The 18,667-nt window shown below is 31.9% G+C and overlaps 1 protein-coding gene across 1 annotated transcript in view; it reads left to right on the top strand.

Moving 5' to 3' along the window:
* LOC126823639 (protein hobbit) overlaps nt 1–18,667 on the top strand; it is a 52,002-nt gene that overhangs the window by 5,483 nt on the left and 27,852 nt on the right. The window contains exons 3-27 of the mRNA XM_050552596.2: nt 23–72; nt 1,553–1,837; nt 2,478–2,544; nt 2,862–2,951; nt 3,227–3,272; nt 3,643–3,714; nt 4,329–4,375; nt 6,903–6,964; nt 7,816–7,907; nt 8,541–8,605; nt 8,757–8,929; nt 10,281–10,432; nt 10,987–11,153; nt 11,561–11,849; nt 12,378–12,484; nt 13,261–13,347; nt 13,791–13,902; nt 14,205–14,337; nt 15,201–15,312; nt 15,668–15,756; nt 16,115–16,184; nt 16,808–16,909; nt 17,084–17,143; nt 17,544–17,637; nt 18,393–18,600. Of these exons, the coding sequence (XP_050408553.1) occupies nt 23–72; nt 1,553–1,837; nt 2,478–2,544; nt 2,862–2,951; nt 3,227–3,272; nt 3,643–3,714; nt 4,329–4,375; nt 6,903–6,964; nt 7,816–7,907; nt 8,541–8,605; nt 8,757–8,929; nt 10,281–10,432; nt 10,987–11,153; nt 11,561–11,849; nt 12,378–12,484; nt 13,261–13,347; nt 13,791–13,902; nt 14,205–14,337; nt 15,201–15,312; nt 15,668–15,756; nt 16,115–16,184; nt 16,808–16,909; nt 17,084–17,143; nt 17,544–17,637; nt 18,393–18,600 (2,831 nt within the window). The remainder of the gene's footprint in view (nt 1–22; nt 73–1,552; nt 1,838–2,477; nt 2,545–2,861; nt 2,952–3,226; nt 3,273–3,642; nt 3,715–4,328; nt 4,376–6,902; nt 6,965–7,815; nt 7,908–8,540; nt 8,606–8,756; nt 8,930–10,280; nt 10,433–10,986; nt 11,154–11,560; nt 11,850–12,377; nt 12,485–13,260; nt 13,348–13,790; nt 13,903–14,204; nt 14,338–15,200; nt 15,313–15,667; nt 15,757–16,114; nt 16,185–16,807; nt 16,910–17,083; nt 17,144–17,543; nt 17,638–18,392; nt 18,601–18,667) is intronic.

The following is an 18,667-nucleotide window of genomic DNA, read 5'->3' as shown; positions in this document are numbered from 1 at the left end:
TCTGCTGAAATTTTGTTTACAGGAAATTGGTCAAGTATGGTTGTCTAGCTGTTTTGTTAATCCTGAAATAAGGTAAGTAGTATGACCTCTTGAATTACACATATGTAAAGAAATAAGACATTATGAAATCTAACATTTTAATGTTAAAGTTAACATGACACAACACAAAACATATTTATATTGAAAACAACCACTTAGTATAACTTGTGGATATTTCGGTGAAGATCAACTTACTGCATTAATTCATTCATTGTTATCCAACATATGATTGTGTGTATATACATAACAGTTGTTTTCCATGTTCAAATGCAAAACAAATTTTCAACATTAAAGCATTCAGTACTGAAACTAAATCTAGATATCAGGAAGCAAATACCTTTAAAATTAGCCTACTAGAAAATGTCATCAGGCATTCAAAATAAAGTAATATGCATATCCTGCCTTGTACATGAGATGACACAACTATGATAATGCCAAATATCGTGTATTAACTGTTACCTTTGAAAGTATAAGTAAATTGTGATTGTTATTGTATATTTAGCTAATTGACCTTGAGGTGGATCACATGTCTGTCATCTATGCAAACATACTAAACTTAAGCTGTCTGTCTGCAGTGCTATTCTTGAGAACAGACATTAAGCTAGTTGACCAACATTTTAAGTCCTAAATTGACGATTTTAGTCGAAAACACAAACTACAGGCCTTCTTTGAGAATTTTGTTGAGTATTTATCCTACTTCCATTTAATAAAGTTTATTTAGTCTTTGTGTGTATCACAGATGTGAATCGGCGTAGAAACACATTACAAAACAGTATACTAATTTTTGATATGGCCGTCATTTAGGGTAGAGATCTATTCTCAAGGAATGAAGTAGATGGATCTCTATGTGCAGAATGCTACACAAGATGACAGTTTGATCCCGCAGTTATATGTCATTTCTTGGGTTTTCTTGTCAACTTAATTACTGCAATAAAAATTTATGGAATCTTATTCCCAAAAAGTAGCTGTTTTTTAGTGGCAAAAAAACCCCTGTTTTCTCTGTTAGTATTTGCTAAATATGCTCTAATATCCAATTTGCTTTTTGTCTCTGTTTAAAATAATTTGCTTCTCCTACACATATACCATTTACTATCATTTAAAACACTTTAATATGTCAGAGTCGAATATTGAAGTACTAAATCTGTCTTTATTTTGGATTTAAATGTTATATTAACTATTATTTAGACATTTATTAACATGACAAGCCCGTAATCAACTCTATAGACCATCGGATGGCAAAGATTTCAATGGATTAGAATGCCCACAAGGTTTAAAAATTTACTGATAAAATGGATAATCGAGAATTGGTCTCATTTGTCCAGTACTGTTGCTATGACAATAAACAATCTACTCTACATCTTCCAACACTCATAGCTTCGCTTAGAGTAAAGTAATTTGAATGAAATTTTAATTTTTCATTATTTATTTTGAACTATTATAACAAGAATGACCAGGTCTTTATCTAAATCTTATATAATGCATCTTTAAACTTTTTTTCTCTCCAAATTATCAGAAAACCACTGGTCTTCTGTTTTCAAGAGGTGCGCATTCAGGCCAACATAGAAAATGTGGAGTCAGGGCGAGACAGAGATTCTCCAGGAAGGAGTCCAAGAGATGCTGCTACGACTGCACATAATGAAGAAGTGGAAAGAATATCTAAATGGCTACATTATGTACAATTTCTGGGATTTCGAGTGGAGAAGCTGACAGTGATGTTATTAAAGACAATGTTACCTGATAGTTTGATACACATTGAAGGACAAGATATCAGTGTGGATGCTACTATTACTGAAGATAGGTAAATAAGTTTATAGAAAAAACAATTAGGCCTACTGAAGATAGGTGAATTATTTTATAGAACAAAATTGAATATAATTACTGTTACAATTTCTGAACATAGGTAAATAACATAATAGTGGAAACAATTAGGCCTACTATAGATCAATCTGTTTCACAGAGGATTACAAAAGTCTTCTAATATCTCTGTAAAAGATGACTGCCTGAACGTGTGACGTCAAATCACGCGACGTCAATCATTGGCTCAGTGGCGCGTAGAATGCTGCCTTTTACTCATTTTAATACCCATTTACACTAAATAGGAAATAATTTTTACCTACAAATACTTTAAACGTCTTTATTTATTTTTCTAATACATAAAAAAAAAATGTTTTAGAATTTAATTTGTCGGAGGAAGAAAGTTAATTTTTTTTGCTCATTATTTTTGGCCTAGCGAATATTCACTGCTGATCAGTGTGACTATAGATAGGTAAATAACTTTATAGAGAAAACTTTAATAAAATTACTGCTACAATTGCTGAAGATAATAACTTTATAGATAAAACTTGAATAACATCAATATTACTGCTACAATTACTGAAGAACAGTAAATAACTTCACAGAGAAAAAATTAATAATCATCCATGTGCTTTTTATTTCAGTTTAGATTTGGCATTAAATCTATCTGGTGTCACATGTAAGGCTTTAAAATCTCAAGAAGGCATTTCTGTAAGTCAGCATTTTATTTATAATAATAATTATTATTGTTATTGTTCATTTTTATAGAGCACAACTTTGATGATTAACTTTCCATGTGCACTTTACAAAAGTAAATGCAGATATAAAATAGATAAGCTAAACTACAAATAAGAGATGCATGTAGGCATAGAAATCGATTTAATATCTGATTAAATTGACTGATACTTTTTTTAGGAAAACAAGAATTTAATCAAAAAAAATATTAGTTCTTAAATCTGTATTTAAAAATTTAAACTATTAGAATTATTTTGTCTGATTCGTCAAACTCTTAATTCTGATACTTCCAGGATTCCACAAGTCAGCCATGTTTAGCAGAGGTGTCTGTCAGTGTATTCACAGAATTAAAAGTGGATAAAAAAGACCCGAAAAAACTTAAGGTACAGTAATCTAATATGTAAAATTTACATGAAAGAAATTACAAACCTTGTAAATGTATATATAAAAAAAATGAATATGACTACTTATTGCTGAAGTTGGGATTTGATTCTTCACCGGGTCTAGGGAGTTTAGTTTTTAAAAATAGGTCGTTGAGAGTGCTCAGAGATATTAATAAAGACAGAAATATAGAATCCTTTGTTAATGAACTCTCATTTAGAGGCACATAAAAATCTTAATAGTAGAAAATTAATTTATAAGTATTTGTTTTATACAGGTACTTAGGTTTCTGGTATCTAAGCCACAAATTATGATGACAGAAGGTGAGACTATTTTCTATGAAGAAATTTCAAATTTTAAATTTAATGTAATTACCATCTTTGGCCATATTCTTATTAACTGGAATTGCATAATTCTTATGAGCAAAACATGTTGTATGCATGTTCATTGTCCATTAGTATATAGCCTGGCTAGGACAAGGGAAGTCGTTTGGATGGGACGAACAGTCAAGTTCCCTTGACAGATTGAATTGGAAATAAGAGTAGGCTGAACGCCAGTGTCTGGGCAATATTTATTTCATAGCCCACTGAATGGCCTAAGGCTGTCTTCATTAATCCCAGACAGTGCAGAAAAGTAGGAGGTTAAACTCCATTTCAGTAGTATATAATGATTTGATTAATTTTGTAATTTCAGGATTTTTACAGAGTCTTCAGGGTATAAAAACAAGTGTGGGCCAATCAAAATATGAAGTTTCAAGTAATCCAGGTATTTATTTTTAAAAATGCATTATGTAAGATTTCGATAAAAAGCTGGCCGTTCTTGCTATAATAGTTCAAAAATAGATAATGAAAAATGATATTAAGTTTAAATTTCAAGATTAAAATATTTGGAACTAAAAGCTTTTGAACAGTGTAACAAAGTAGTTTTAGTTTTTTAAATTAGTCTTTTTCCTAAAGAAATAAGAACAATTTTAATAGATGTTCTCAAAGAACAGAAAATCGAATTGGTGTGGCCTTATTATATATTTATTGTACACACCATTGTAAGTATCAGGAATTGTTTTAAGATTTATTGGTTTTTAATTGGACAATGTCCTAGTTCTTAATAACTGGATAGGTAACAATTTTTGTAATTTATTTGTCTCAAAAAACCAAAAAAAACTTAGCCTGTAGCTTCTGTCCCTGCTCTTGAAATCTTAATCGGATAGTCCAATCGGTCTCTCTCTTTAACAGTAAGTACTGATAGTATCTAGTGGGATGTGCAAAACATGAAGGGTGTGCAAGGTGTTTTTAGAACACCTGATACCACTTGTCATTTATTTAGGTGACCATTTAAAATTGATATACCAGGAGTAATGATTGTTACTTTTTTATTTAAAGATACACAGGAAGAAAACACCCTTGATCTCAATAGATTTAAATATTTGGTAAGTAGATTGCTTTTATAATTATTATTTTCTGATTGCTTAGTATAGAAATGTTGGAAACGAGGGGTGTGTATCATCCAAGTACCAGGGGGTTCTCTATGAAATGTAACAATAGACACTCTTGTAGTAGCTTGGCAGACAGTGTGCAGTGTGGCAGTAAGTATGAAGATATGTCCCTGTTCATTAAAATCTATAAACACCTTTATATGCAGTTATAACAATATTTTATTCAGGTTATCTGAATGGGATTGGAGAACTGGTGTAGAAAATGTAAAAACCTGTTCCCTTATAAAAATTAATAAACAATTCAATTAACTACTAATCATTTTAATTAACCAATTAGACTGGACTATTACTCATTTATTTGTCACTATTTATTTATATACATTATTTATTTAGAATTAGGGGGGTTGGATAGCCGAAATGTTAGCATGTGCCTGCTGTATCATAAGGTCTGTCATTGAGTCAACTGGCGTGGTTTCGATTCCCCGGTTGTACTTGAGAAGGAGAAGGATCGCCTGTCCAACCGTGTGGGTTTTCTCTGGGTCCTCCAGTTTCCTCTCACTACTAAAGACCCATACGTGCAATAGAATTATTGAAATAAAATTGAACCATATGTTAGTCCCGAAATTATCTAGTTTGTGTTGAGTGGGTGTTAAACACCATTTCTCTCTCCTTTTTTCATCATGAAACATTTACCATCAACCGTTACTATGTAAAAAATAGATTCTTGAAATATCAACCATTACTATGTAAAAAATAGATTCTTGAAATATCAACCATTACTATGTAAAAAATAGATTCTTGAAATATCAACCATTACTATGTAAAAATAGATTCTTGAAATATCACAAAGTAAATATATGAAGCTAAATTTATATAAGCTTTTAGCTTGTTTTTGTATCATATCATTAAAATTGTCGTGTTAAATTTGATAATTTATGAATTAATATCATTTATGCCAATTTAGTAAAGTAACAATGTTCACACAATTATAATTATATATCTAAAAATAGACACTTTCACATGTCAGTTCACTTTAATTAACAAGTTGATAATTATGTATTAATATACAAGATAACGTGAAAGTTGGGTGGCTAGATATATTGGGGATGCTCGATTGTCAGTCAGGAACGTCCAGAATTGACAAGGAGTGACAAGGAGTTCAGTCCGGTCACATTTTTTTTTCAGTCCCGACTACTGAGGTGGTGTGAGTAGAATTGTGACATATTTAAACACAACGAATATGTTTCAGCTGTCATGGTTGATGGAGATGTTTTCTTATGCAGTTGGCACATGCATTATAACCCAAAATCCCACTTTTCACTTGATTGATACTATTGGGGATTGAAAGAATTCAATTTGGGAACTTTCAATCGGGTTTTTCTCCATTATGTGGTTAAAGGGGAGACAATAATGGTATGTTGAGGAGTTACTTCCCTTTCAATGTCAGGCTACATTTGTGAAAAAAATACAAACGTTTAAAAAATATGCAGTGCAATAACAGCTGGCAGAAATTTTCGAAATTTTCTTTTGAAGTAGACCTTATGGTTGTTTACAATTTCACTTCAATGTTGAATCAGACATTAAAGCTATTTCTTAGGAAAATATCAGGAAGTAACCTACGTTGTACAGTATTACACATATTAAACTAACACGCAATCAGTAAGGCGTGGAGCAGGTAATACACAATTAAGAGAAATATATGGTTTATAATTACTGATTTAACCAATATACAATCAATAAGCTGTGAAAAGATTAATAGACTTGCTACAATATGCAGTTTATAGTCACAACTCTAACCAATCTACAATCAATAAGGTGTGAAATGATTAATACACATTACATAATTCATTTAACCAATATACAATCAATAAAGTGTGAAATGATTAATACACATTACATAAATCATGGATATATAGTTTATTACTACTGATTTAACCAATATACAATCAAGAAGGTGTGAAATAATTAATACACAATTGAGAAATATACAGTTTATAACTACTGATTTAACTAATATACAATCAATAAGGTGTGAAATTACCAAGATACAATTATTGAAGTGTGAATTAGATAACACACAATTTTAGCATCTTTGGTATTCAATATATATTATCACAGATAAAACCAATACTCGATCAATATGGTGTGAATCAACTTCTAATATCTCTGATTTAATCAGGAATCTATCAAAATGGTATTGACCGGTAGTTTAGATTATACCATATCATAATTATCCAGTCTCATTTATGATTGTCAGTAATATTTAACAGGGTTGCATACTTGATAAATAAGACTATGTGATATTTCTGGATCCTTACCCTCTTTAAACTGGGTAAAATATTTACGGGAAGTAATTAACGAGACTGTTATTATTTTTAATTTTTTGAAATAAGAATGAGTAATTCGGCCCTTTTTAAGTGATCTGAGAACCAAAATGTTGTAAAGAAGTGTGTTTTCCATTAGAAAAGACTGTATGGAGGGTAATATTTTATTTATAAATCTGATGTTTATTCTCTTTCAGCAAGAAGTTAGTTTTGATTGTTCTGAACTTCATCTGAAGATATTAAGAGAAAAGAAACAAAGGTAACTTGAATTATTTTAACTCGGGTTCTGTTTATCCGGTTCAGTATTAAGCTCAAAATATTTGAACTCGGATTATGTTTACTTTGTTCAGTATAAAACACAAAATATTTTTCCCTGGCTTTTATTTAGCAGATTTAGAATGAAACACAAAATATTTAACTCCGGGTGTGTTTACACGGTTCAGTATGAAACAAAAATATTTTAACTCGGGTTGTGTTCAATATAAAACACAAAATATTTGTATTTACCCAGTTCCAGTTCAGTATCAACACAACATATTTTAACTTCCGTTGTGTTTAGCAGGTGCATTACCAAACACTCACATTACATTTTTGGAAAATAATAGTTACTAGCCAATAACCTGCCGCTGCCCGGGTTGTGCCCTTTACTCCGAAACTAGAAGCGGTAGGCCAAAGCCAATTAGCCTATGTTACTCCCCGGTCCGAACTACCCCATTACACCAAATTTCAGTCTCGGGACAACCCTAGTGTAACTGCCTACCCTGAACAGACAAACAATATTCACAAATGTTAGTATAGATAAACATGCGCACTGTATCATAAGGTCTGTCATTGAGTCAACTGGCGTAGTTTCGATTCTCCGGTTGTACATGACAAGGGGTAGGGTCACCTGTCCAACCTTGTGGGTTTTCTCCTGGGACTCCGGTTTCCTCCCACAGCTAAAGACCCCTACGAGCAAGTGAATTATTGAAATAAACTTGTTAGTCCCGAAATGACCTAAATTGTGTCAAGTGGCCGTTAAACCCCATTACTCTCTCTCTCTCTCTCTCTCTCTCTCTCTCTCTAGTATAGATAAACAATAAAATGATAAGTATATTATTGTTATTTCAGGAGTCTATCTGTTGGTCTAACATTGTTTCATCTAGGCTTTCATAACGAGAGTACTAATAACTTAGATATCTCCTGTAATTTACGTTTAGACGGTAAGTTTATCTAGATTATATTTAGAAATCAAATATTTCATAATAATACAAAATATAGTTGGAAAAATTTATTAAAATAGACTCTTCCTGAAAACAGCAAAACAAACACAGGTTAAATGGCAATTTAAATAGAAAAACATATGTCAAGGAAATGTAATAATTAAAAAGTAAATCAGTTGATGGACCCTTTTTTAATTCAAATAAATCCATGCCGAGAGATTAATTACAGTAGGCAATATTGATGGTGATTTAGCTTCTATTAAATCTTAAATAATAAACTGTGAAATATTAGATATTCTCCAAATGGTGACCAGTGACTTTGCTAAATAAAATTCAGAAACAAGTAAGTATATATTTAGGAACAGTTGTGAATTTGAACACTTGCGTCCAAATAAATAACGCGCGGACAGATCTCGAACCACCAACCCACCTGCCGATTCGTGCAGACAGATATCAACCAACCCTGCCACCCACCCGTCTGCGCTGATAGAGTAAGGAAATGTTGACATATTTCCGTTAATGATTCACCATTTAATTTATCATTTTCTATGTCCGGTGTCATTTGTTTTGACGCAAGTGTTGAGATTTTCTGATTGTCCCTTATATTACTGTACTTTATTAATTTTTCAACAGATTTCCAAACCAGTTCATCTCAAGCAAGATTTGCTGGTGTAACAAAAGTAGATATAAAAATGAAGGTAGGATGATCAATATTCAGATATCTTGAAAAACAGATCCATTCCATATCAGAGATAAGTTTGAACTGGATGATCAAGTCTGTACTAGTTGACAGAATACTATACAGTGGATTACCAGTAACTGATCAGTTTCTTGTGTTTATTATTTTAGGTTATAAAAGATAACCTAATCAATCGGTCTTGTGTAAAAGGTGCCTTCTTTCATTACCATCATGACGAAATACAGTACTGGACAACAGTTCTACAGAATATATTACAAGAGTCAGAAATAAAATCATACCAGAAGTTCTCCAACCCACCGCCAACACAAACAGCTAAATATAAGTAAGTGTTTTATGTTTCTTTGTTAGTGTTTTTTTTTTTCTCAATGTTCACCACTGTGAATGCTGAGCTCTTGTTTTAGTCATTTGACAGACTGATATTGAGACTGACAAGCAGGGGAATTTAGATATTTTCACGATATATCATTGACCTGGTTATGAATTGTGAATTGTATCATACAATTGCAATGTGTATCGTATCATGACTACAGTGGCAATGCCCAGCACTACAGTTGATTTCATATTTTTTGTTGTAAAAACATGTGAAAAATTAATTTGTTTGTGAAAATTCTTGTTATTGAGAGATAAACAAAATATGTGAAACATATAAGGTCTGGCTACTACCTGGATAACTCCAAAGTTGACTTAAGTTGCATCAAAGGCCCAACCTACAATATTTATCGAAACTCGACTTGTGACTTGAAAGCACTAAGGACTAGGAGTCACGTTGATGCCTATGTGATATAACTCTAGCTTGCCTTATTCACCATGAATTTATGACTCATTTGATGAACTGGCAACTTCATGGTACTTGGGACTTGACTCCGACTTGAGGTGCCGTGACTTGGACTTGACACAGACTCAAGGTCCCATGACCTGTTCCCACCTCTGATAAAGGGTGGGAGTTTAAAGTCCAAACATGTCAGTTATATAGAGGTTAAGACCATACACCATTCAAATGTACTATATTATGAAAAAACGTTTATATCAAACATTATTCAAATCAATAAATTCTAATTTCATTTATTGTCATTCTAAGTTTTCATCGATTGCTACTGATTTCTTGATTTCACGCTGCCATATCTGTCTTAGACAAATAAAGTCATAATAATTGTGGTATTTATTTCATACAAATCTGCCCATTCTTTTCTTTAAGATGCTCTTAATTACATTATTTAAAAAAGTCTTTACATTTTGTTTTACGTTTGAAATATATTCTATCAATCTGGCTGATTGTGCCTTTAAAGTCCAATTTTCACTAAAATGTTAAATTTGATTAAGAAAACCAAATCAAATTACTAACGCAAGATAATCTCCCAGCTTGGATTCAATCGGATTTAAAACAGGTCCAGCTATTATGTTCACAAGCAACAAAATGGCAGGGTTATTATCATAGAAAAATTAAATTTCAATTCAACATATCTTTGTAAGTGAACAGAATTGAACCATTAGTGGACTTATATATTCTTATTAGAGATCTGTCTTTCACAATATTGTTGTTTGCAAGGGATTCATATTGCACTAAAATAACGCAATGAATGAGACGTTAAAATAAATCGTATTAAAGGTAAATTCAGCTGTTACTGATGTTTAGTAAAAAGTCCTGTCTACTATACTATAATTGTGTATTACAGAAAAAGTGCAGTAAAATGGGTGAGCGAAAAGAAAATAGAATATGAAATAGAGTTATCTGATCTTTCTTCTACAATCTCGTCGGCATCATGTTCTGGTTTCCATGGAGGTGTATCACTCTTCAGATTATCAGGAAGTCTGAAACCTACATTTGGTAAGATTTTACATTTTACTCTACTATATAATTTGTTAGATATTTCAACTTTTCTACTAATAGTAAGTGCAGAAGGACTGCACTACACACAAGCAAAACTGATAAGACAAACCTGCAGACAAGACAAACTACACAGATATTAACAACAAATATCAAATCAAGTGAATGGATCCGAGCACCAGCCGTAAGTGTCCACTGCACTGTACAGTCAATGATACAGGTTTATGTTAAAACCAGATGTTCTGTCAGGTCTTCAAGAAAGAGTAATCTGCTATATGATAGCCACCACTTATGGCTAATAGCTAATGAAATCTTTTAGATCTATATTACTTCCACCAACATTTTAACATTCAAAAAAGCTCATATATATACTACCAGTATATGATTATTATTTCCAGAACGGGGGATACACGGCTGAATGGTTTAATGTGCCAGCTTTAAATCATAAGGTCTGTCATTGCGTCTCCAAATTTTGCAGACAGAAAGTCTATTATGAAACGTCAAATCACCTTCACTAATGACCTCAATGCATGTTGGTTGTATTTTGTGTGTAGGTAATGCAGGATCTAAAGATTTTTTGGAGTCCCATGATATATCAATAGAAGCAGACGTAAGCTGTGTATATTGTTGGCATATAGACGCTGGTGTAGCGGTTAATATACTTGGTAAAAAGAAACATCATTGGGATCATATTCTCTATCTAGAAATGATGATGATAAAAGTAAGTAGAGGAAAACGACTTTGTTTTACGAAGCTTGTTATTATGGGGGAGGTGGGTGGCCGATTGAGTTGACGTATGCACTTTAGATCATGAGGTGTATCATTGAGTCGAGTGGCATGATTTTGGTTCTCCACTTTTACTTGACAAGGAATAAGGTTTATCTTATTGGTTTATCTTTGGGTCCTCCGGTTTCCTCCCACTGCTAATGACCCCTACATGCAAGCAACTTATTTATTGAATTAAAATTGAACCATATGTTAGTCCCGAAATGGTGAATTTCCCTATTTGTAAATTAAGGATTCAAATGTCTTGTTCGTACTACACAAGAATGTGTTGGTGCAGAAAGGGAGGACGCAAAACCTTTTGCATTTATATTGTCTTACCATTTGTGATATTTTGTGTTTCAGGTCAAAAAGTTGGGCACGATTTTAAAAATTGAGGGCATGAAAGATAATTTACAGATAGAGTGGTCGACAAATACTTTAAATACTCTACTACTCTTAATGTCTAGTCTCTTTAAATCTCGTCAACAGTTGCCATTAAATATACCACCCACAGACAACAGTTCTAATCAGTTCAACACATTTCCACAACCTAAAGGTTCCCGTATCAAACTTCCTTCTATATACGATACCCGTCTGTCATTAAAGTTTGATATTAGTAATATGAATATATTTATTGCTAATGATTTAAAAGGTAAATATTTGAACTCTGTGTATATATTTTTATATTACCAAGAGTAGGGGTTTGAGGGTGTTAATGTTTGTAGGCTTAAAAAACGTAATGGCTGAACAGGAAGTCTTTAATAACCAAACAGAGTGACCCCCCTTACATAATAATGCCTAGTAGATAAAAAGGATGTGCATGAAATAATAAAATCGCTAAAAATAAGGAGTAGGCTTACTGTACTACTTTATTATTATCACAGGGATGCATTGCGCCACTTCTAATCATCTATTGCACCATGTTTGGCGCATGCAGGTGGGAGTTGGTCATCCTTGGTCTAAAGCATTGTGCTTTGGATCTAAGGTATGTCACCAAAACTCCCAATGTTTAAGAGCTCAGCACTCAAGCAAATTATTTCATTAGTAAAGAATTTTCTTATGTTAGTCCCAAAATCACCTATTTTCTTTCTTTTGTTTAGTTAATACTGAGGTTATTTATATATTACAGTTTGTTTAATGTTAAGGACAGATAGTATTATTTATATATTATATATTACAGTTTGTTTAATGTTAAGGACAGATAGTATTAGTGTAGAACATCAAGCTAATAGATCAACTGTAGGATTTACTGGTTTAAAACTAGTTTATTTACACATACAAGAACCTGTAAGTTTATATATTAATATACTTTTATGATTCTAAATAGAGAGGGTGGGCTGTACAGAATGTTGGAGTGTACAAGCATTCAAACATTTATTAAAATTCACTATACATACCTGACTGTTTTTTAACAAACAAAATTCTGCTGAATCCTGTCAAGTCAGATGGGCTTTGTGGTTGAATGGTCTAATGGTGTGTTTTAGATCAGAAGGTATGTTATTGAGTCAAGTGGTGTGGTTCTGATTCCCAGCTTGTACATGACAAGGAATAGGGTTGTCTGTCCAACCTCACAAGTTTTTTTTGTAATTGTGAATAAAACTGTTAGTTATATTAACTAAACAAAGAGAATGCCTTGTATTAAACATACATTATGCAAGAGCTAAATCTGCCTATTGTAGGTCTTTCTTTGAGTCTGAAATCTTATATAAACTATTAATTAGACATTAATTAACGTATCCAGACCATAATCAACTCTCGATGTTAACGCTAGCCTGCAATATTTGTTGTATTATGATCCGATTTGCTGCACAACTTTCCTTCTCGATTTAACGATTAAATGGATAATCAAGGCTATGATTTTTTATTGTACCGACTTTAGTAATGATGACCGATGCTATGCGGAACATTTGATCGCTTATTTCTCGGTTCATAGTGGATCAATTTGACTGAAATTTTCATCAAATTGCCTTTACATAATCTAGTTTTTAACTATTATAGTGAGAACTGTCAACTCGTTATTAAATCTGCCATAATGTATCTTTAAACTGAAATATATTTATTAGTTTCAGAGTTTAAGTCGATCTGTTGATCTACAGAAACCAGTAGCAAGTATAAAAGAAATACGACTTGTTTATAAACATGATGAAAAGGTAAATAGATGAATATAAAGTTTTCAATCTGCAGAATTTCTAAATTATAACAAGTCTTAAGTGCAAAATTTCAAATATATAACAAGACTTTGTGTTGTCAGGCATAGTTAATAAGACTTCAACCAATATACATATTTTAAAGAGGTCCATATATATCTGCTGTACATTTTTTGAATAAAGGATTTTTTTCTAAGAATATATTTTTTGAAACAACAAGTATCAAGTGATATAGAAATGTGATTAGATTTATTACTTTAATATCATATAAAACTATACAAATACCTGTTATTTTGAGTCATGTGGTGGTATCAGGTGTTCTAGAAAGAGAAAGCATACCTTGTCTCATGCACCACACCCAACTCTTCTTATAATGCAACAAGAATTTGGACACAGTTAATCGTTTTTGTTGTACTATTGTATTTTATATGTGTTTCTACTTGTAGGATATGACTGTACAAGTTAAGAAGGAATTGTTAGTTGTTTGGACAACTCATGCCCACATGTGTTTTTATCAAGGTGTTCAAGACGCTCAAACTTTAATAAAGAAAACAAAAGGTACGAAGAAAAATAGTAATTAAAGATTTTTTTTAGGGTTTATTTCTCACAATAGACTATTTATTTACTGATAATCTCGCCTGTCCAACCTTGTGGTTTTTCTCTGGCTCCTCCGGTTTCCTCCCACTGTTAAAGACCGTAAGCAAATTATTGAAATAAAATTGAACTCTAATAATACAGGTTATTTACTGATAATCTCTAATGATATCTTCAGGTTATTTACTGATAATGTCTAATCATATTTTCAGGTTATTTACTAATAATCTCTAATAATCTCTGATAATGTCTAATCATATTTTCAGGTTATTTTGATAGTAAAAAAGGAGAGGATGAAGTAAAAGTGAGTAATATTAAAACTCAAGCAAACAGACTACAAGTAAATATAGTTATACATGCTGATGTTAAATTAACAACAAAATTATCTAAACAACATGAGTAAGTTTACATATTAATATACTACTTTATATTTATTTCATAGATGTCATGTCCATCTTTTGATGTTAGCAAACCATTATTTCAAATATTGATATGGGTACTTAGCCAATCAATATACTATTTATAGAAGATGGCGGTCACATGATGATTTATCTGTATTTTGAATGGTTTAACCCGTTAAGTGCGTAGGTCATTATATAACGTCCTGGACAACGGCCATTCACTGTGTGTAGGGCGTAATATAACGCTTTGGAGGTATTTTCCCCAACCTATTCTTAGAACATAATTCGTCACTATGGGGAATCCCTTGGGAATTCCCCCACGATCGCAGCATGTGTAAGACGTTATATTACGTCCTGGACAACTGCCACTCACTGTGTGTAGGGCGTAATATAACGCCTTGGAGGTATTTTCCCCAACCTATTCTTAGAACATAGTACATAGTTCTTCGTCACTTCGTCAAATTAATTACACAATATGGGGTAGTTAATGTTTTAAAAACGTCACACTTAACGGGTTAAAGGTCTCAAGTAAAACATTGTGTAATAAATTACCCTCGTGCAGCATCAATGTAATACTTAATGTTTCACTCCGACCTTTAAACCACACATAAACTTGTTAATTTGGTGGCTGAATTGGTCAAAAACCCATGAGGTTGGACAGACGACCCTACTCCTTGTCACATACAAGCTGGGAATGGAAACCACACCACTTGACTCAATGACAGACCTTATGATCTAAAGTGCATCACACCCAACCCCTCCCAATTTTTGATGGAAGATCTATTAATAATCTGTGGAGGATTAATGAATCATGCTGAGAACATAGCATGCCTTTAATCCATGTATAAACTATATTTCTAGGATGACTATTCATACAGATAGTATACTACTTACTGGTAAATTACCCAGCTGCCTGATGGAAATCAGCCATCTTTTTATAAACTGTGATCAACATTGTATAGTTAAGCTTAAAGTAAGTTTATTAATATACTAACTATTGTTTGAATTAATTCTCTATGTTTTAAATGTTAATATTGGTAGTGGTTTGATATACAGACTGATATCGTGTTGTATTTCAGGTGGTATATAAATGAATAATTACATTCATAATTGTGGATTTATATAGTAAACAATTATTATAAACAAAACATACAACAAATTATTTTCCATTTAGATTAACACAAGATACAAGATTATATTTTTTATTATTGACTGTTTGAAAAAGTTTTATATTTTGATTATGAAACATTGATAAAATGATAAAGATTAAAACAGACATGATAAATAAGGTTATATAAAGAATAAATTTTGGGTTACATATTTTATAGGACATGGTATTTGAAACCTTGTTACCGACCGTACTACAGAGAGAACGACAAGCTGTTGGTACATTACAATTGGCTACAAACAGAACATGGTAAGATTCAATGTTTATTTTTATTGTTGGATCTGTTGCTTTATCTTTGTTACTAACAAACTGACTATTGTATGATGCCACACAGGTACATGTACATGGCATGTACATTCATTGATCATTAAGTTTTCAAACAAGTCAATTTCATTGCCAGTCAGTTGAGCTGGTAAATATCATTGAAACAAAAGCCACGTAGAACTGTTATTATTATTATTATGGACTTTCTTTGTGACATTTCATTTATATGAAACAGGAATATGTGCTTTAATATAGTACTCCATCAGTATATTTGTGGCTTCAGTTAAAGTAGTCAAAATAATATTTCGGTTTTAATATTCTAAATTATTTATTCTTCTTTCAGGGGCTTTTCTTTTGATATATTTCGATTTGTGTTCCCATATAATTATAATTTTGCTGCCTGTTTTGAAGAGGTAAATCATCATTATTTTTAAAGTGTCATTTGTAATATTTATTTGTTAAAGGAAACTTTCTATATGAAAAGAAAATTTTTACTTTTGGGAGCTGCAGTGGCTCAGCGAGTAAAGTGCTGGCTCACTAGCCAGGAAGTGCGGTTTTCAATCCTGGGGTTTGCGAAGATATTTCCTTGTAAATTTTCACCATGATTTTCCCTTTGTCAGTGGTGCAGGAAGGATGGGTATTACAAGGAACATCTAGAGGTTTGATTGGGAACATAAAACGGAGGTCACATGTCAAGTTTGAGTGCATGTGAAAGAACCCTTTGATGAAGAGTAGATGGAAATGTCACTGTCCTAACAGTTTGTGCCTTAACACACTGAATGGCATGTGCCTGTCTACATTAGCTGGGTTTGTGCAGAAAAGTAGGGCGTTAAGCCTAATTTGATTTCTGTCTATGTTTAATGCCCACATGTTAATGTGATTGGGTATAGTTGTCAGGGTTGTATGCTAATTTTGACGAAAAATTATGTTTAGTTGAGGTCGAAAAGAGTTGAATCTTATCATCATTGCTGTAAATATCTAGACATTATTAATATACAAGTATGAAATAAAACTATTATATTTGTATCATTACTAGGTTGTGAATACGTTTAAATGGTTAAAACTGGTACATAAGATACAGAAGAAACCATTTACAATAGATAGTAAATTACCACCTGATTTACGTATACTAGTCAAGGTAATATATCACTACCATCAAATATAATATCAACATCAGAAATAATGTTTCTTCTCTCCTCTTGTAAAATCTGTATTTGAATAGACAAAATAACTGATTTATTAGAATTTTAAATTGTTTTAGATACATTTATTCTCAAAATATTAAATTTAAAACTTTTATTTTTTATTGCAGAACTTTAGTATCCAGTTATCAGATGATCCGTTTGAAGTTAAACTTGGTGATAATTATGAGGTATGATAAATATTTGATGGATATTATTATTATGTTTCACATCTTCAGAAACTTTTCTATCACACAAATATACAAGAGATGAAGTTGTATAAGCCTTGGCTTGTTTTCATATTCCATAATTATATATAGTAGCTTTATGTTATGTAATTATTTACTGAATAAATAGTATCTTTATATTATTTATTTATTTACTGAATAAATAGTGTTAGAAAAATCCCTTCTACAACAGGTCTAATAAAAGAGATCTAATTGATACATTGAATTATGTATTGTAGTCGTTAAAAGATATGTTGAATTATGTACTGTACTTATTAAAAGATATTAAGTATTGTAGTTGTTAAAAGATACGTTGAATTATATACTATAGTTATTAAAAGATACGTTGAATTATATATTGTAGTTATTAAAAGATGAATATTATGAAAGTATCAATAGAAAAGATGTGCTAGATGCTAAAATAGCTGATTTACAACGTCAACATGGTATAATACCAGGTATGATTTCTATTATCATTGTATTCATATTATTCACGCTTGTATTAATGGTAGTAGTATGTTTATTTTTCTTGCATTTTGTTATCATTTCACATGGAGTTTTCTTGTATTGTCTGTTACATTTTCTGTTTTATTTTATGGCTGTCTTTTATCACGTAGGCTGAGATCATAAGGTATGTTATTAAGTTAAACATACATTATGCAAGAGCTAAATCTGCCAATTGCAGGTCTTTCTTTAGGTCTGAAATGTTACCTAAATTATTAATTAGACATAATCGAGACTATGTTTTTTATCGTACCGACTTTAGTAATGATGATCGAGGCCAGGCCCAAAATTCAATCGCTAAATACTGGGTTCAGGGTGGATCAATTTGACTGAAATTTTCAGCAAATTCCCTTTACATTATCTTGTTTTTAACTATTATAGTGAGAACTACCAGCTCTTTATGTAATCTCCCATAATGTATCTTTATGTGGTGTGGTTTGGATCCCACACTTATGCGTGACAAGAAGTAGGGTTGCCCCTATCCTCCGGTTTTCTCCCACAGCTAAAGAACCGTACATGCAAGCGAATTATTGAAATAAAATTGAACCATATGTTAGTCCCGAAATGACCTAGTTTGTGTCAATTAGGCTTTAAAGCCCATTTCTCTCTCGTTGTCTTTTATCGGTGCTTGGATATTAGTTTCAGTGGATTAAAATGCCTCGTATGAACCAGAAAAGATGAAATGTGGTATAATATATTTATATTACAGCTAGTCGTGTAGAAGATTTATATGCTAGTTTATCTAGAAAGAGTGGTGATATTTATATACAGAGATCTAAACAATATTATACAGCACCACTTAGAACCAAACTATTTACCTGGACTATGGAGAATGTAGAAATAACAGCTTTAGCTGATCTTAATTATCATGGTAAAGATAATGTGGTACGACATATGCAAGAAATAGACTCTGATAGGTATATATATAATTAATGCTGTATTATTTTGGGTATAAGTCAGGACTTTGTCTTTAAATCTGCATTG

This window comes from Patella vulgata, chromosome 6 (genome assembly GCF_932274485.2).
Source record: "Patella vulgata chromosome 6, xgPatVulg1.2, whole genome shotgun sequence".
Classification (NCBI taxonomy): Eukaryota; Metazoa; Mollusca; class Gastropoda; family Patellidae; genus Patella; species Patella vulgata.
Note: the sequence above shows the minus strand (reverse complement) of the source record. Positions and strands in the feature narration are given on the sequence as shown.